Here is a 17647-nt window from a genome sequence, read left to right on the forward strand (position 1 = left end):
TATTCTACTTTGTATCCTATACCAGTCCTCGCATAGTTCCTCTGCGTTGCTTTGACCCAGTCACTTTGAAGCAGATTCGCGTAGCAGAAATTTTTAGACGTGAGCTGACGTGGAAATCTATCTCCATCCATTCCTGGGGGCGCCAACCATGTGACCAAGGGCAGAAATTGACAGATACGCATGTTCAACCGATGCTGCCAATGAGTGAATACGCGTGTTAAGGAGTGTGACATGAGAATGATGCGAATTTAGCCTATCACAGCAGACCCTAGCAGACTATATGAAGGAAGTATATGTATATTTGAAACCGTTATATAAAGGACTGGCATCATGCAAATCATCTTCTCAAAATAAGGGAGTATCAAGAGTTATTTATAACTAGTTATTCCGCAGATAATGTTATGCTATTTAAGTAGCTTTCTCGTCAGAGGACTAGCACTTGTATTAAAGATCCGTAGTTGGTGCATGTCAAAGCAAGCACAAGGTGCAGGAAGGAGATCATTTTCACAGACCTCAAATGCCTAAATTGCATCTCATCTCATACAAAATAAATCAGTCATACCAAAAAATCAGGTGAAGCTGTGCTTTTAAAGTTGAATTTGCACTTGAACTGATACATTCTTGTCTCTTGTTGGAAACCTACAGGCAATGCCTATTGTGGAAAACATTCCAAATAAGACTATTCTTTTTCTCCGGGCTATAATGATTTAAGAATAATAATGTGAATACCATCAAACTTTTTGCTCCGATATCTGTCCAACAATAGTTCAGGATAAGTTATAGCACTTCAAAATACTGCAAGGAGAATTATTTTATTGTAGCCTACTTTACAGTTAACTGTGGTCATTGTCGAGACAGACACAGGCTGCAGACGGGTGCTGAACACGTCATTGTTTTGAGAAGTTCAATGAAACGACATTCGAAATAATGCAGCTGGTGAGTATAGGCTTTAATAGTGCCTGAAATGAATTTTAAAGAAACATTAAATTGCAAAATCTGTTCATAATATAAATAGAGGGCGATATCTGCCTGTAGGCTACAGATATTTTTCAAACATGTAATCTTTGAGGGCCTACACCATGCTTATCAGCTTTTTCTTAAAACTGCGTGTGTAATACCTGAAAAGTTAAGTTCAAATGGATTGATGAAGTGAATTGCCAGCTAGTTGAAGTCGAAGAACACGAATATCAATTGAGTAAACTATAGTTTACACGTCAACACGACCCCCTATATTGAGATGTAGGCCCTAGCCTAGTTTCCTCAAATTGATCCAGTTATTTTGAGTAAACGTAACTTTTCAGGCTTTACATATGTAAAAAATGAGTGGAAGAAAATAATCATAATGGAGGACAATATCGAGAAACTTGATTTGTATGTTGCGACGGTGTTAACGTCGGTCTTAACGTTTTTTTATGTTTAAGGTCTGCTTTTTAACAGTTCAAAATATCGTGGGGTCTTAAATATGTCGTTATTTAAGTCAAGGAGTTCATGGGGTAATAGAAAATGAAATATTTTTATTCTGAGTTTATTTAGATTTGCAAGTAGCCAATCTGCTTAAAATGTAGCCAATATAACATGTCAACAACGGTCAATGTCAACGCTGTCTTATTGAAGTAATGAATGCATCGGAGTTTACTGAGCCGTTGTGGCCTCAAGTTTGTTTAAATAAAACCCAAGAAAAGGCTTTAATGCAATGTGGATCGTGTTGTCACCATTGTTGGTGGTGATGATGTTGCCTAATTCTTTGGAATTGCTTGTTTTTTCTCATCTTCGCCCTTGAATCACTTTGAATTGATCAGTCTCGTGTGGGGTGTAGGCCTACGTGAAATGCCTTTCCAATAGTTTTGACTAGGCTTATAATAATAATTACGAATATTTACATTTAGCAGACGCTCTTATCCAGAGCGACTTACAGTAAGTACAGGGACATTCCCCCGAGGCAAGTAGGGTGAAGTGCCTTGCCCAAGGACACAACGTCAGTTGCATGACCGGGAATCGAACTGGCAACGTTCGGATTACTACCCCGATCCCCTCACCGCTCAGCCACCTGACTCCACCCTAACATTTGTCTAAAGGATTGCATTATTTATTTTGTTCACCCTTTGTATGGAATCTTAGGTTTATAATATATAACCTTCATTGTTCTTATTTTAAATATGATGAAATAACACATAAGGCGAGAAATAGAGACTGAACAACTATAGGCTATAGTCTTTATTTTCCACTTCATTTCATAAGCCAATATTCAAGGGGCCATGCCATTTTCGAATTCATGTATCAGAGCGCAGGGTTTCTGTGATAATGTGGTAATAATACAATAAACCATTAAAACCATTTAGTACATTCATTAATACAAATGTTAAAGTAATCTTGTGGATGAGGAGATGATGAGAGGATGAGAGAAAGCAATGGGCATTGCAGTTTAAACTAAAAAGGGTTGACATAAGGAAGTATAATGAACACATAAGAAAACATCACATATCAACTATAGATTCATCAAAAGCATTGATATTGTTTGAAATGATAGAGGTGGAGCAGTTCCTGGATATGAAACCATGAAACCAAAAATTTTCGTCCGACAGAACGAACGCTTCACTCTTGTGGAATTATCAGCCTTAAAACAGCAATATATTGGTTCATAAATATTTATCCTATGGTTGCTACAGCATTTATCACCAACTTTGATAACAAGACAATTTGCAGTATTCTTGCTATATCACCCCTACTGATTACCCTAGGTCATTGTCATCAGCATTGCATTACAGAAAATTGTTGTCTAGACACATTTCTATAGGAGATAGGACTTATAAAATTAGGTAATTATACTATAGCCTATTCACCTGACGTCATTCTAACAATTATGTCTAGTTTAACATTACAAAACAGGGCAGTCCTTTCTTAAGTTGCTAAATCACATTAATCCATAACCTGGAAATTGCATAAAAGTGAAGTTTCTGTCGACAGAAACGGACTGAACAGGAACCAAGCGCAAAGTGTTTACTAACTATACAGTAAGAATGCAGAAGTTTAGAATCTTAATGCACTTGTGCTGTTATCAACATTGCCTTTGGGTGGCAGCAGACACTGAGTGAGACACCTTGGAGTAATATTGGGGCTCCTGTCCAGAACATCAGAGGCCAGTACCATATTTTTTGTTTCTCTGCCAATGAGCCAAGACCTTCCATTCGAATTTGCAACAGAAAATCAGGAAACATAGGAGAATACAGTAACTCTGCTTAGCAGGGGCAATTCTTGGATCAGACCTTTAGGGGTGCTCAGCCCCCAATGAGAATGTGACATGAATACAGTGCCTTGCAAATGTGTTAAACCCCCTTGCTAATAAATCCTTAATTTTACTGGATATCAATTAATACATGTTTTTATTATTATGCAAAATATTGAATGAATGAAAAAACTGAGGATGTCCCTTTCTTCATGAACTACCAGCATCAAATGATAATAAACACTAATAAAAAATATATTTATATATAATTATTATTTTTAGGGGTTCTGAGATGAAATTTAGGGGTGTTTGAGCACCCCTAAAAGGGTCTAAAATCGCCACTGCTGCTTAGGCTAAGTCATCTACTATTTCATATGCCCCACATGCCTAATTCCCATGCAAATCACCTCGATGAGGCCAAAACGGGTTAACCCAACACCCCCATGTATCTCACTGTCTCTCTCCATCTCTCTCTCTCACACACAAACACACGCAACGTAAAATTAATGTGCGATCTATTAATGTTGAAATAAAGACATAATATAGTAGGTGTGTGCATGTTGTCGTTGTTACAATGGCCCTCCGCTAAAATGTTCCATATTATTCCATTAGCACCAACAATAGCATAAAGAAGCAACTATATCCTTTTCCTATATACTGGATGTTAGGCCTATACATGCAGTATTTTTTTGATATTGGATTTACGGCGCTGAGGCGGCACAACAGTATGTCTGCCACTAGGTGGCAACATATTCATCATCTCCAGTTCTCGGGCCTTCATTTGTCTAGCCTACATTGCTAGAGCCATTAGAACCTATGTGACCAATAGCAATTCCACGATTTGTTTTGTTTATTACTAACATGGAGGCCTAAATATATACTTAATTAATTAAGTCCTTTATTTGTCTGAAGCAAGACGAGTCATTCATAGCTACATAACATCGAACTCTGAATAGTCTTTTGAGTCGAAGCAGTCTTTTATGATTCATTTAGCCTACAAGTTAAGGAAAAGTAAATACAGAATTTTGTTTATTGTAACAGCAGCAACTGAAAGCAGAAAGTTGAATAGGGCTTAACAACTATTAAGCTGTGTTTCAATTGCACTTGGGAGGATGTGCGTAATGCGGGGATACATATTGTTACGGCCGACATTTTCTTGAAGTTGACGGTTAATAGGCTATTGTTGATAGGCATACAAATATAGATTTTTTCCTTCCAAATTATTGTTGGTGAACGATTTGAGCCTTAAACTAGCTTTGAGCTGGGATATGCCTTTAATTTAAAACATAGCATATATATCAAAATCACTATAGGCTACATTTAATTACACCAACTAAAATATGATCATGAATATCCTCATCTTAAAAAGGCTATTTCATATGTACTTTTCACGCAACATCGCAGGAATAGGCTACATGACAAGTGGAGCAGGAAAGCCAACCCATGAAGAGAGGGAAACGGCTAATAAATTACAGTTCATTTTAATCGAACAACATTCAAGTCTTTTTTTCATCCTTTTAATTCCACGGCTAACTCGGACTCTTGAACTTGTTGACGACTTTCTTCTCCTTCACTCGCCTATTTTGAAACCAGATTGTCACTTGTCGCTCTGTCAGGTTTGTTTGGGCGGATATCCTTCGTCGTTTGTCCTTTGTGATGAATTTATTCGTGGCATACTCCCTCTCCAGTTCTTTGAGCTGTACCTTGGTGTATGGCACGCGCTTCTTTCTACCACGTCGAACCGAAATGGTATCTCCTCCAGATAAAGAATCTGTAAATAATAAGATGAATTAATTGTTGGAAATGACACGCCTCTGGTCTATCCAGGCTATTTCCTTTCTCAAGTGGTTTGTATGCTTTCTACAACAATTAAATACATTGTGTAAAATATACATATTTTTTTAATATTATTGCTCAATATAAGCAGGTATGTCGCCTATATCACTGATTACTCAGAAGCAATGTCATAACAAATATTACAATGTTAAAATAATGTGACTATTTCGACAGGCGTTGTAATCAGGCTATAGTCTACATTTTACACTGATGCATTAAATGTGAACTGAAATTTGAGGATAGGCGAGAATAAGTATGAAGCTACCTTGAATGGACGATTTCCACAGAGCATTTGACTGTGGCTGATCCTTAGCGCAGTACACTTGACCATTCCAGCCGTTGGCTATAGCCCATGGCTGATATGGTTCTATTGGCAAAAGAGATTCATGTCTGGGCTCTGGAGGACCGTTTAGACCTGGCACGACTGGCACGTCCAGATAACTTGAGACAGGTTGGTAAGGACCAGGTGAATACCCTTGGTAGAAAGCAAACTCCTTTGCTCTGGACGGGAATTCCTCTCCAGAAACCGATGTGTCCATGTACTTATCCCCATATGGAGAGGGCTGCGCACAAGACTTGACGCCGCTATGTGACATCCTGCACGGGTAATAGCTGCTGCCAAAATATCCATAAGGCAAGGATGCATTGGGCGAACTCTGTGTGGCAGAACAGGGACTGCATTGTTTGACAGGTTCGCCCATGCCAGAAACCTGCACCTCACTAGGAGTGTAGGTGGTGGTTGGAGCCAAGGACGTTGGATGCGCCAACAAATTCCTGCACTGATTCGCGGCAAAATTGCCACCAGCAAACCCCTCCATGTTTTTACCTATTTCATCCAAACCGTTGTCGTAGAGGAACATCACCGGGTCAATCCAGCGGGAATGGAGTAGTAATGACGCGGTCATAGCATGCCCTACATCGAGGCAACCAGCTCTTTTTCAAAATCCCCACGACTGAAGAAAGATACGGAATATGAGAGAGTAACCGATACTAACGCGCCTTGGTGCAGAGATCGCAAGGTTATTGGCCAAACTCTGCCACGTGATATGCAAAGGAGATGATAAACGTCTAGACTGCAGATAATGCACACCGTGGTCGATGTAGCGCAAGTGACAAAGCTTACTACGAAACATCCCGTGACCAAGTTTGATTTGATTCATTAGCCTTGATCAATTCATAGCATCGACAAACATCGTAGGCTTTTAAATACATTAAAATGCAGTCCTCAGCTGTGCTGTAGCCTATTGGGATGACATGCATAATTAAAGAATGATAATCTTTGAATTATTTCAGATACAAATTATATATTTGCCTGTTCAATTATTTTGTATCACTTCATGGTCCTATTATGAGTATGGTTAGTAAAACAATCGTTTTTGATAAGGTTACACTATCCATTTAGCCTAGACATTTTTATAGGGCTATTTTTACACTTAGGGCCTACACATATCACATAACCTTACTTGCATTTAAACTCAAATTTGTTTTTCAATCACCACTGATTTTCCCATAAAGAAATCAATCATTTAATGATTTTATCAATCAGTTGTTTTACGCGTAAAGGACAAACATAAAGCACAATTTGCTGGAACATACACACGTGCTGTCAGTTTTGTATTTAACACTTCAGTTTCCAATTTAGGGGACCAAAAGGAAGGAGCCCACTATTTGGCAGATCTTTTTTACATACAGGTTAGACACGACTAGAGGCCAAGGTCAAGTTGAAAGTTACTGTCTAGCCAAAGACGCCGTCGTCTTAAATGAGCTGTCCGTCTGCTAAATTCCTTTAGGCGAGGAAACGTCAACATGGAAGAAAAATAAGTTACGAAAACATTTCTATATTAAGGTAACTTCTGAATAACTTCGGTGATTTATTTTATTTTTGTGAAGTGCATGGTTAAATGTATATGTTGGTCAAAATGTGTAATTCATGTTTGCACAGAGAAAGCTAGTCTGAGTGAATCCCGACGGATCTTAGAATCTTAGAACTGGAATAGCTTTCACCCACAAAACAGGACTTCCGTTCAAACTAGCCAAAACACTATTCACAGCGCTTCAGACAATACAGAAAAATACATAATGTAATGATATATTGAAAAAAAACAAGTTAGGCTAGATGATCATATTTTCCATCTGTTATCCGTGTAATGAATCGTGTGCTCAACAAAAAAAGAATTGGGCGACATAGGTCTAAATGATACTGAAAATATTAAACATTTCTTGAATGGTGGCCCAAAGCAAATATAGCCAAATGTAATTCAAGGTAAAGAGAATATGTACTGCGCCGAACACAGGGGCATAGGCCTATATTATAACGCGTAATATTTGGCGTTAAATCATTCAGTAATGGTGTAGAAATGAAATGTTACTTCTTGCGGAGTTTGATTAAATCCGAAGTTATAACGCACACACAAGAAATGGGAACAATACATATAAGCATACTTGAACCTTGTAATACCTTAACTCTAACAGAACTATCATTGACAATGTTTACTTGTTTTAAAGAGCAACCATATTAATGTTTGAACTCCTTGGTGGTTTAGCCAAATTTGAAATATAGCCTACAAACAATTATAAGGCCTATACTGTAGCTGTTCGGCTTTGTAGGCTATTCAACTGACATCAAACATTATTAGATTAGAAAGCTTTATATGGACACGTTTTTATACTTGTCCCCGTATGTATAAGACAGACAATTGAAGCTTTTCAGTTCCAGCCTTGGGCTACCAAGTGTTCCAGCAGAGTAGGCAGGAAACATCTCAGCCATATAGTTGCTCAGTATTTGTTCCCATTAGAGCACTGGCGCTGGGTGCATGATATCATTCTATTAACCATGCCTTGTGTTATGTGAAATGTTTACCACAATCTGTCCTCATTGGAAAAGCCTAATTTTATCCATACAACAAATAGGCACGAGTGGTTGGACTACTGGCACAAAACACCCAATAGGCCTACGTAAGAAACAAAGTTCGAGGTGTGTGAGACTTCTCATAAAGGTCAAATGAGCAAAACTCCGACCTATCTGTGCCAGGGATCGCAGACCATGCGAAAATCACGATAGCCATATTGACAATTCAGAAGAATCATAGGCAAAGGTATTTTTAGGAATCGAGATTGCATGAAATAATAAGCATTTGACATGAACATGCGTCTTAATAAAAGTTCACTCATTTTATTATTTTTGTCTATTGAGGGGCTTAAAATGAATTTAACATTTTTGCAAGATGATTTTTTTTATTGCCATTGGCTATAGTTTTAGAACCAATCTTATAATCATCCAATTCAAAACATATAAAACATATCTTCCAAGGTAAAATAATAAGACGTAGGCTGTTTGCTTACACAAAAAACTACAACGACAATTGAGGTCTAATAAATAAAAGATTGTTTGTATGTTCAAATAAACAAAGATTTTTTTTCGTTTAGTAACATAACGGTATGTTGAATATCTTTATTTTCTCATTTATTGTCAATAAGATGTCATGTTTTTCAAGTGGATATAGCCTAGTAATTGTAAGCTATAACTAGTACGATTATTAGCCTAATTATAAATAACAATAGATTAATCGTTTTCCTGTATTTTCAAGGGGCTTCAAACTGATCAATTAACTTTTGAATATTGTAATTAAGTAGCGTAAAAGCCTACCACCGATACTTAAAAAAATAAGATTTAGAAAGACATGAAAGTGTTAAAAAAGTAGCTTTTAATCGTATGGCACACAGATTATGGCCAGACGTGGAGTTGCAATAGCCTATAGGCTACAATTAGTGAGACTTTTAATCAGAAATTAATAAGATATTGTCTGATTAAAAACAAAATATTGTCTGTCTCCTCCTGTGCCCAGATCTAGGAATATCGTAATATCGTGTTATATTTGACGACCTTTTATTCAGCAGGGATTTCTTTCATATCAGGTAGGTTTACATTCAGTTTCAATGGCCTAGATTATTTTGTGTAGCAACACAATCAGCAGTAGCTATTGGACGGTGCCGATGGTATCTTGCTGCTGGGTACAAAACAGAAAGTAAGAGAACCCACACAATTCCAGTTTTCTTTTCCCGTTGGCTTTTACTTGGGTGACATCAATGAATAGGTTTGACGTGGTGTAAAGCTCCACTATCCTAATTTGACCTCAACGCTTTTTATAAGAACATGGAAATTCGAAGAAATTAACATTGTGGCTCATAGTTGACATTTCATATCAAAGAGTATTCGATTAGCGAAAGTAGTAGACTATTTGTTTGCATACTTTCGTCAACATGCTTTTTCATAAAATTCAATCTGATTAGGTCTACCACTTAGTCAATATGTAAATGTTTGTGCCATCCTCTCTCAACCGAGTGTCTGGGTTCGGAGAGAGTGGCAGGAGGTGGAACCTTAGTCCAGTCAGTCAGTATCTTGGGTCTGTCGTGTCCCCCTGACCGTATAGAACCCCCAAGCTCAAGGAAACGGGCAAGGGGATCTTTCAGGAAAGGCCTACAGGACATTATACCAAAGGGCTATGTTTGTAATACCTGCCAAGTAGATAACAACACAGCTCTTAGTCTACAGTGCTTAATGGACTTTTTATGAGTTCGTCTTGTGATCGTGTGACCTATGGCATCTTGGCCTCTCAGTGGCTCTTGGCAATCCAGATCAGAAACATACCGCCCCTCTTTGTTTTACAGAAAGAGAGAGAAAAATAATAAATCTGGCCATGGTTTTTATAAAAGCATCCACGCATGACATTTCATTAAAATCCAGCAGGCATCTGCGCATTATTTAATTAAGCCTAGATTCATAAAACCATTAGTGAACGACAACTACTGAATGTCTGCAGGTGGTTAAATACATTTAGCCGTTGGTGGTGCCAAAAAAGACCTGACAGGCTGTCCTTGACTTATCTTAGTTGTGGCCAACACACTGTGGTCTTGACAGCCTACCACTTGATGAATAGACCAACTTACACGTTGAATTGGCTCTTCATAGATAGATTGCCTTTTGGTTGTATCGCTATAGGCCAATTGACTGACAGTTCTGGACTGCGTTTCCCAAAAGCATCGTAACCCTAACCCTAAGGCTAAATTGATCGTAGAATCCATCGTACGATGGATCTTTGTTTAACGGGCCGTTTCTCAAAGCTAAAGAGGCTCTTGAAAATGCTAGTAGATTAACGAGAGTTCCAGAGCAGTCGTAGATCGCAAAGTGCATCTTAAGCTAAGAGACTCAGTGGAGACACCAGTAGGCCAAACCTAAAAACGAGGCTACATGGATGTGTAAAGATAATTCGAGTGAAAAAATATATAATTATTTATATTTTGTATATATTGGTTATATATATATTTACATAAGTTAAACTGAAACTGGGATATTTTTCAATGAACTATAGGCAACACGTCTTTAATCAATTGGTGTGCGCTTTATAAGCATTTGTCATGACACCTGCTATATGGACATGCCTACATGTCGTGTTAACTATTTTTAACCACTTACAATATAAATTAAAAACGGTCATAATGATTATGATATAGCCTAAACGTTCTGTACCGACAGTAAATCATTTTTGTGGACCGTGACTACTCAATTCTTTTGGTTAAAGTTTATTTAACAAAAGTCATGAAGTGACAACTATCATTTCAGTATGCCTGCGCCTCATCCATTAAATTGTACATGGGACAAGTTATCCCTTTTTTCTCACCATGAGAAATGGTTGAAATGCGTGAGAAATACGGTGTTGCGTGAGAAATGGCTGACATGCCTGAGTCTTGCGGTGAATGCGTGAGACTTGAGACCTGAAATCTTTCTTGCAAAATGATTTATACATCGTCTTTATTTTAGTATTTATATAGTCTATGTATGCTTTCATACCCTGTTAGTGGACTTCAATTGCATGAAAACCACACAGCAAAATATCTCCTTCACCTTTATTATCAAAGATATAAGCGTGAATTAGGGATATGACATAACACAGCAAACAATCCATCCCAATATGGCGGGAGAGTGTATCCCACAAAAGACAGGAAGAGAAATATTTCTACAAACAGAAATCACAATCAAACAGAACAGATCAGACTACGTGACTAAAAAGACTCCCATTGCCAGGGTGGTTAGTCAGTTCTAGGTGAGTAATCATTTCTGCGATGGCCAAGTCGGCTCCACTCTGACGAGTTCCTTGGGCAGCACCTTAGGCAGGGAGGGTCTCAGTTAGTCAGCCTACGAAACAGTGTCTTCTGAGATTCTCCACACATCTCGAAAGACACCGTGGCTTCTAAAAAAATAAAAAAACAAAAAGAAAGAAAAAGGAGTGCTGCTTTTCTAACGAAGGCAGGATCACACGGATAACATGACTCCCAGCAGGAGACAGTGCTAACATGATCTTATACTTTTGATTCAAGCTCCCCACTAGCTTTGTTTAAATTAATATGCCTTTTGAAGTCTTTGTGAAATGGGGGTGGGGGACTGCATGAACTGCATGCCTTGTGTGGATCAGGACAAAGCCTGGTAAGGCTGTGGACAGGACGAGGAGTGGCGCCCCCTATTGGCCCTCCTCATCACGAAGGAACTGGAACACAGAAGAGAAGTCTTTGCCGGCGTAGCCACGTGCACACATCATGCGATAGATCTGGTGGGCCAGGGAGCCCAGAGGCACAGGGGTCTTGGTGTTTGTGGCTGTATGTTGCGCCAGTCCCAGGTCCTGGAGACACACATCAGTCACATCAAATAATGTCAACTCTAGTCACCTCATCCCAGCATAGACAATATCTCAAACTAAAAACTTTCTTACCCGTTCAAGAACGACAATCAGATAAAATCGTCAAGAGTATAGTCAAGAGTTCTAAGGAAAACATTTATGCAGAGTAATACACAGACGTATTTGAGTTACCTTAGCCATCAGCTGGGTACCGAAGCCTCCCTGGTAGTTGTTCCCAGATGGCACTCCCTCCATGACCCCAGGCACAGGGTTGTATGTATCACTCGACCAGCACCTTCCAGAGCTCATGTTCAGAATCTTGGCCAGCAGCTTGGGATCAAGGCCTAGTCTGTCAGCAGAACAGAAAACATTCTCTCAGTCTTCAGCAATAACATTATTTTGTATGCAATTTCCCCTTGGGATTAATAAAGTTTCTGCCTATTTTGTGCCAGCTACTGTAGACAATTATGAACTATGTTAACAGAGGTTGTAATGTTTCCGAGAACACCACATACCTGATTCCAAGGTTCATTGTCTCGGATGTTCCAATCATTCCAATGGCTAGAAGCATATTGTTGCAGATTTTAGCTGCCTGCAATGCAGACAAAACAAAGTTCATAACAAACACCATATTGATTATTGCTCATTTAGAATCATTACACCATAACATTAGACCATGTATAGCCCAGCCATAATACCGTATTTCCTCGAATAAACGCTGCCCTTGAATAAACGCCGCACCAAAAATGAACGTTGTGTAATAAACGCCGCCCTCGAATAAACGCTGCACCAAAAACATCTTAAAACGGTTATCTAATTGGTTACATTTTTGCCCAGTATTTATTACACATGTACATATATTTCTGCACAGCTTTCTGTTTGAAAGCTAACGTGTATGAACGTTTCGGCATGCTGCTTCAGATTTCTACACAATGTAGAACACTTGTACTGAGACAGTTGTACTACCAACGCACACCTAATTGATTGCCAATGAGAAAGGGAGTTGCCGCACTCATAGACAAACAAAGAATAGTTAAGGTCAGCGGTAGTAAATGAAACCTGCGTTTTAGCTGCATGATTCATATGTCACAATGCCACCAACGAAGTTGTCTATGGTTGCACTGCAGCTACAATTCACAAAATCTCTCTTACTAATTAAACGCCACCCTCGAATAAACTGAAAAATGAACATTATTTAATAAACGCTGCAGCGTTTATTAGAAGAAATACGGTAAGTGTATTCTCTACATACCTGTCCAGTCCCGACCTGGCCACAGTACACTACGTTGGCTCCCATGCAGCTGAGCAGCTCCTTAGCTGCAGTGAACTCCTCCTCGGCTCCACCCACCATAAAGGTTAGCTTCCCTGAGCTAGCAGCCCCCACACCTTCAGATGACGACATACGTACAAATAAACACACACAGAAGCTAACTTGCAACAATGTAATAATACATTTAAAAAGTATGTGATTAATTTTTTCTTCTTCCTTCTCGTAAATAACAGTTTCTTAATAATTTGCTTATTTAATATTACCGTGAAAAAACCCACTTGATAACTAAAATCTGTCTCTATTGAAGTGCCGTTTAATGGCAACAATGAGCTGTAAGAAATCTCTGGATCGAAAGGGCCTTTCTCTCTCTGTCCTAAATGTGGTTGGGTAGCCACTGGTTTGAATTGCAGAATGAATTAAAATCTTAAACAAGCTAGGGAAAATGGCAAAGTGCGTACATAAAAAGGCAACCTCTTCATTTATGCTGCCAAAGTTGCAGGCTCTTAGTCCACATGACTCTACTAATGAGCAGTGTGTGAAAGGCTTCTGCTCTACCGGCACACACCAGCCCAAAAATACACTCACACCTCACACAAATATACATAAGGACACACACATATATATATACACAATATCAAATAATAATGGATCTTCCCTATCCAACTCTGTCACGCCAAACTTCTGTGTATTAATGTGGCATGTATGAAGACTGTCAAATAGGGCAGGTTTGTGGATCTCGCACTATTGCTGCTGAAAAGCATTCCTTTTACATTCGCAGCTGCCAAACCTCTGTGACGCATTCGAGGTGGGAGAGGCAACTAATTAAGAACAGAACAAAACTAGTGGGACATTGTTGTTTACAGTTCCAGAAAGAACAAAGAAGAACTACCCAATTACAGAGAATTAAAAAGGTCCTATACAAGTTCTTCCATTCTACAAAGCAGCCACAGAAAATTGTTACAATCCAGTCACAGTATGGTTCATGGTTTGTGCAGTAGTGTCACAAATATTGCTTACCAGTATTAATCTTAAAAAAATAAAAAATACATATATAACAATACCTGGCACCAAGTGCTGTGGTACTGAACAGATTATCTAATGCAAGTGAAGCTCATGTGCTTATGGGACAGGGCTTGTTGTAGGTGTAGTTACACAAATTAACTTCTCGGTTAATGTGTCCTTTATATTAACATGTGTGTGTTGTCTTCTAACCACAGGCTCAAGTATTGGTTACAGTGCCATCTCCTGGGTATTGCTAACATCACTGTCATCCTTGAACTCCAATACCATGCATCAACTCACCAACATCAACCAGTCATAACTGAGCACTAATGCAAAAACATACCTCCTTTTTGAGGCTGGCACACACTGATTCAATGAATCAAGCTGGCCCCATTAAGACACTATCCTTGTCAATCTGCATAGCCTCTTTTGAACACTGATAAAAGGCTAAACCGCACATTCCAAATCTCCTGCTAGGTGGATAACAGTGTAGGGTAGTACATGCTGGAATATTTAGCTTTAACCATACACTCACACTCATCCACTGACCTACAGCCACCCAAGTTCAATGTGGGAAGCTGGACAGCCTTAATCCATATGTACTGCCACAGGAAGGAAGCTTATAAATCACTGCTAATCTTTAGGACCTGATCGTAAAATAAGTCAACTTCTATTCAAAGAAAGTGCCTTTCCTCAAGTTGAAAGGCTGAGTTCAAACAAACTGTGTGTGTGTAGACCCCCAAGACTGCCTGGCAGTGAGAGTTTTATGGCTGGGGACATTTCTGTAGGCCAATACTGTTCTCCCTCAAATTTCCTACCTCCCACACACTGAGGTTGAGATAGGTGCATCTCTTCACAAACCTACATCTACATGAAAAGTAGCAAGGCGGAATGAATGTTAATTTCAAAAGTGATGATGGTGCATTTGAACTCGAGCCTTTCTAGAGTATCTAAGAGTATCTTAGTTCTGTCCAAAAACACTTAATGGACACATGACAAAAGACACACACTGTGTTTGAGGCTTCTCTGAGTAAAAGGAAGGAATAAATCTGTTTGTTCACAGAAAGATTTACTGGTTGATACTGAAAGGATACATTGGGGGTTCACCTTTAAAGCAGAAGGACTCTACACTGGAAATACACCATCTTTTGGGGAACTGCTGGGATGTTAGCAAGAATGTGTGAGTGTGAAGGTCATTAGATCAATTCCCAGATGCTCATATATAAAAAAAGTTTGAGGAAATGGGCTTGTGTCATTTTTATCAAATTAGTAGTAAAGTATGTTATAATTTGGCTATTTAGGGTCCACATAGGGTCTTTGTAAATGACTGATCATAAACAAAAGCCTGACCAGTCCTTACCTCCTGACACAGGTGCATCCATAAACACAGCCCCCATTTTTTCAGCAGCCACTGCCATCTCTTTGGAAACCATGGGGTCAATGGTGCTGGAGTCAATCAGCAGTGAGCCTTTCTTCACCTTCCTACAGGGGAGAAAACACACTTTATGCAGTACTCAATATCTCTGTGAATACAATAAAACATGACAGCATGGATGTTCAGAGTGCCTTGAAGGAAGGAGGTGGTGGATGGATAAATATGGATGTACTTACTTGAGGATGCCATTGGGACCAGTATAAACATCAATGACGTTGGGGCTGGAGGGCAGCATGGTGACTATGCGGTCGGCCTTGTCTGCCACCTCGGCAGGATTATCAAGAATCTAAAAACACAGAGAAACATCAGATCACCAAACTGACTGAACTGGAATAAAATTAAAATGATTATTTTCTTTTTAACAATTCTGGTATTTATGATGTATTGTTGTGCTAGGGTATTCAGTTCCCACCTGGGCACCCAACTCTTGCAGTTCTTTACAGGATTCTGGAAACACATCCGTTGCCAATACTGGGTATCCATGCTTCAGCAGATTTTTTGCCATTGGATTCCCCATGTTCCCAAGTCCAATGAACCCCACATGGGTCTTTGAGGCCATAGACCTGGTAGAGACTAGGAAAATGGAAACAATCATTTTGATACAGGAATGAAGTGTCACAAAAAGTACAGTCTTAGTCTCATGCACTTCAAATTCAATGTCACATAAAGCATACTTGCCCTATCTATATGTACTTTTGTAGTAAATTGCTTTAGCATCTGTTGAGTCATAGTTAGACTCAACAACATAATCATGTTGCAGTGGGGACAGTTTCAAACAGGTTTGCTCCCATGTCTGAGAAGGATTGAGAGCCATAGTTTCACAATGAATAAGTGAGACTGTGGGCTAAATAACCACGTTCATACAGGTCATCAAAATGTGTTTCTTTGAACAGTTTTATGAGACAGCCACCGGGCATATAATAAGTAGCCACTCTCTCTGGTGCATGTGTAGCAAGGAGTATGGACGTCAGCCAGGTCTCACACGCCTCGCATAAGCCATTTTTAAGAGTCTGCCAAGACACCTGCAACTCTTGACCAGGCAGCACTGAGGCTACTTAGCCTACTTTTGCCTTGAGATGTCATGGGCATCATTATGTGAAGCAATGCTAAATACGTGAAATACACTATCCTGTAACATAACATTTAATCACATAAGTCACATAAATCATGTGATCGTCTTTATGCATATACAAACTTCACAGAAACGTGGATCAATGTAATGTGACTTTCCCCAAAGCATTCAATTGCGTCTCGAGCATTTTTATCATTTGATATAAATTATCAATATACTGATGATCCATTTATAGATGGAGAGGTGTGCTTTTGACCATTAACTTGTTGCTCATTGACTGAAATGACCACATAGCAATCTTTCATCCACTGTATCTTGCCGGCTACGCTTTGACAGTTAAACAGTTTTAAACAGAAACAGACGTGTAGAGGGTTTATTCCGAGATTGTTGAATGAACAACATAACTCCAATGCTTCCTCGCCATATTGCAAACCAAAAAGGGGACCTGTGCTTTGCTAACGCAGATTAGCTGACTGATTTGAGCTCAACATTGATCTTTAAGCATAATGCCGAAGGCTTTACTCAGACGTATCCTGTCGAATAGTAACGAAAAAGAGCGAGCAAGCCAATCAAAGAGCTATTGAAAACTCAAAAACTCCTTACCGAAAGCAAAGTCAACATGCTTATAGCACCTTCCCAATAGGTTTCGAGACCCCCTTAACACAGCGGCCATGCTTCTTTTCTCTTGACCTCCGATTTGCCGTGACGGCATTGGGTGGGTTGTGATTGATTTGTTTTCTCTCCATTCGTAGAGCAGTTTTGGTGCATCGGCGTCCAATGAAAATTAACAGGGCGGGACATCTCAAGGTTTTGTGTTTTGAAGGACGGACATTTGTGAATTAAAATTCATCACAGATTGTCACAACACTACTATTTTAAAGGTGTTTTTATTTAGTGATCCACCTTCCAACTGCAATTGACGTTCTATTTCAAACTTTGACAATACTGACTGATTTGTTTGATTTGACATGACCTTTAGTTTGAGATTCACTTTCACCATTATTCAATTATCATTAAAAAATACTTTTATACACACACAGTGCGCACACATACAATTGCATATTTGTATTGTATACACAATTTGTTCAAAAACATTATCCATTGTTAACTGAACTGTTTACACATGTACTTTACTCCA

The 17647-nt window shown here is 39.0% G+C and overlaps 2 protein-coding genes across 2 annotated transcripts; both read right to left on the reverse strand.

The window, feature by feature from the left end:
• Positions 1–4752: 4752 nt before the first annotated feature.
• hoxa13b (homeobox A13b) lies at positions 4753–5964 on the reverse strand. Its single transcript, XM_067238243.1, has 2 exons — positions 5325–5964; positions 4753–4994 (listed from the first exon to the last, which is right to left on the reverse strand). Exons 1-2 carry the CDS (start codon positions 5962–5964, stop codon positions 4753–4755), a joined length of 882 nt encoding a protein of 293 aa, XP_067094344.1.
• A 4985-nt stretch (positions 5965–10949) lies between these two features.
• Positions 10950–17193, reverse strand: hibadhb (3-hydroxyisobutyrate dehydrogenase b). The gene is made up of 8 exons (XM_067238174.1): positions 17113–17193; positions 15850–16010; positions 15614–15723; positions 15363–15484; positions 12983–13116; positions 12246–12322; positions 11923–12079; positions 10950–11733 (listed from the first exon to the last, which is right to left on the reverse strand). The coding sequence occupies exons 1-8, from the start codon at positions 17180–17182 to the stop codon at positions 11575–11577; spliced, it is 990 nt and encodes a 329-aa protein (XP_067094275.1). The 5' UTR covers positions 17183–17193; the 3' UTR covers positions 10950–11574.
• Positions 17194–17647: the final 454 nt, after the last annotated feature.

This window comes from Osmerus mordax, chromosome 6 (genome assembly GCF_038355195.1).
Source record: "Osmerus mordax isolate fOsmMor3 chromosome 6, fOsmMor3.pri, whole genome shotgun sequence".
NCBI lineage: Eukaryota > Metazoa > Chordata > Actinopteri > Osmeriformes > Osmeridae > Osmerus > Osmerus mordax.

What these genes read in the sequence shown, in the direction of transcription:
- hibadhb (XM_067238174.1), bottom strand. Translation starts at nt 17,182, where the DNA reads ATGGCCGCTGTGTTAAGGGGGTCTCGAAACCTATTGGGAAGGTGCTAT. An exon ending in ACAATGAACCTTGGAATCAG is followed by an intron (nt 12,080 to 12,245) that starts GTATGTGGTGTT and finishes TTCTGCTGACAG; the next exon opens with ACTAGGCCTTGATCCCAAGC. An exon ending in GTACCCAGCTGATGGCTAAG is followed by an intron (nt 11,734 to 11,922) that starts GTAACTCAAATA and finishes GTGTGTCTCCAG; the next exon opens with GACCTGGGACTGGCGCAACA.
- hoxa13b (XM_067238243.1), bottom strand. Translation starts at nt 5,964, where the DNA reads ATGACCGCGTCATTACTACTCCATTCCCGCTGGATTGACCCGGTGATG. An exon ending in GTGGAAATCGTCCATTCAAG is followed by an intron (nt 4,995 to 5,324) that starts GTAGCTTCATAC and finishes TATTATTTACAG; the next exon opens with ATTCTTTATCTGGAGGAGAT.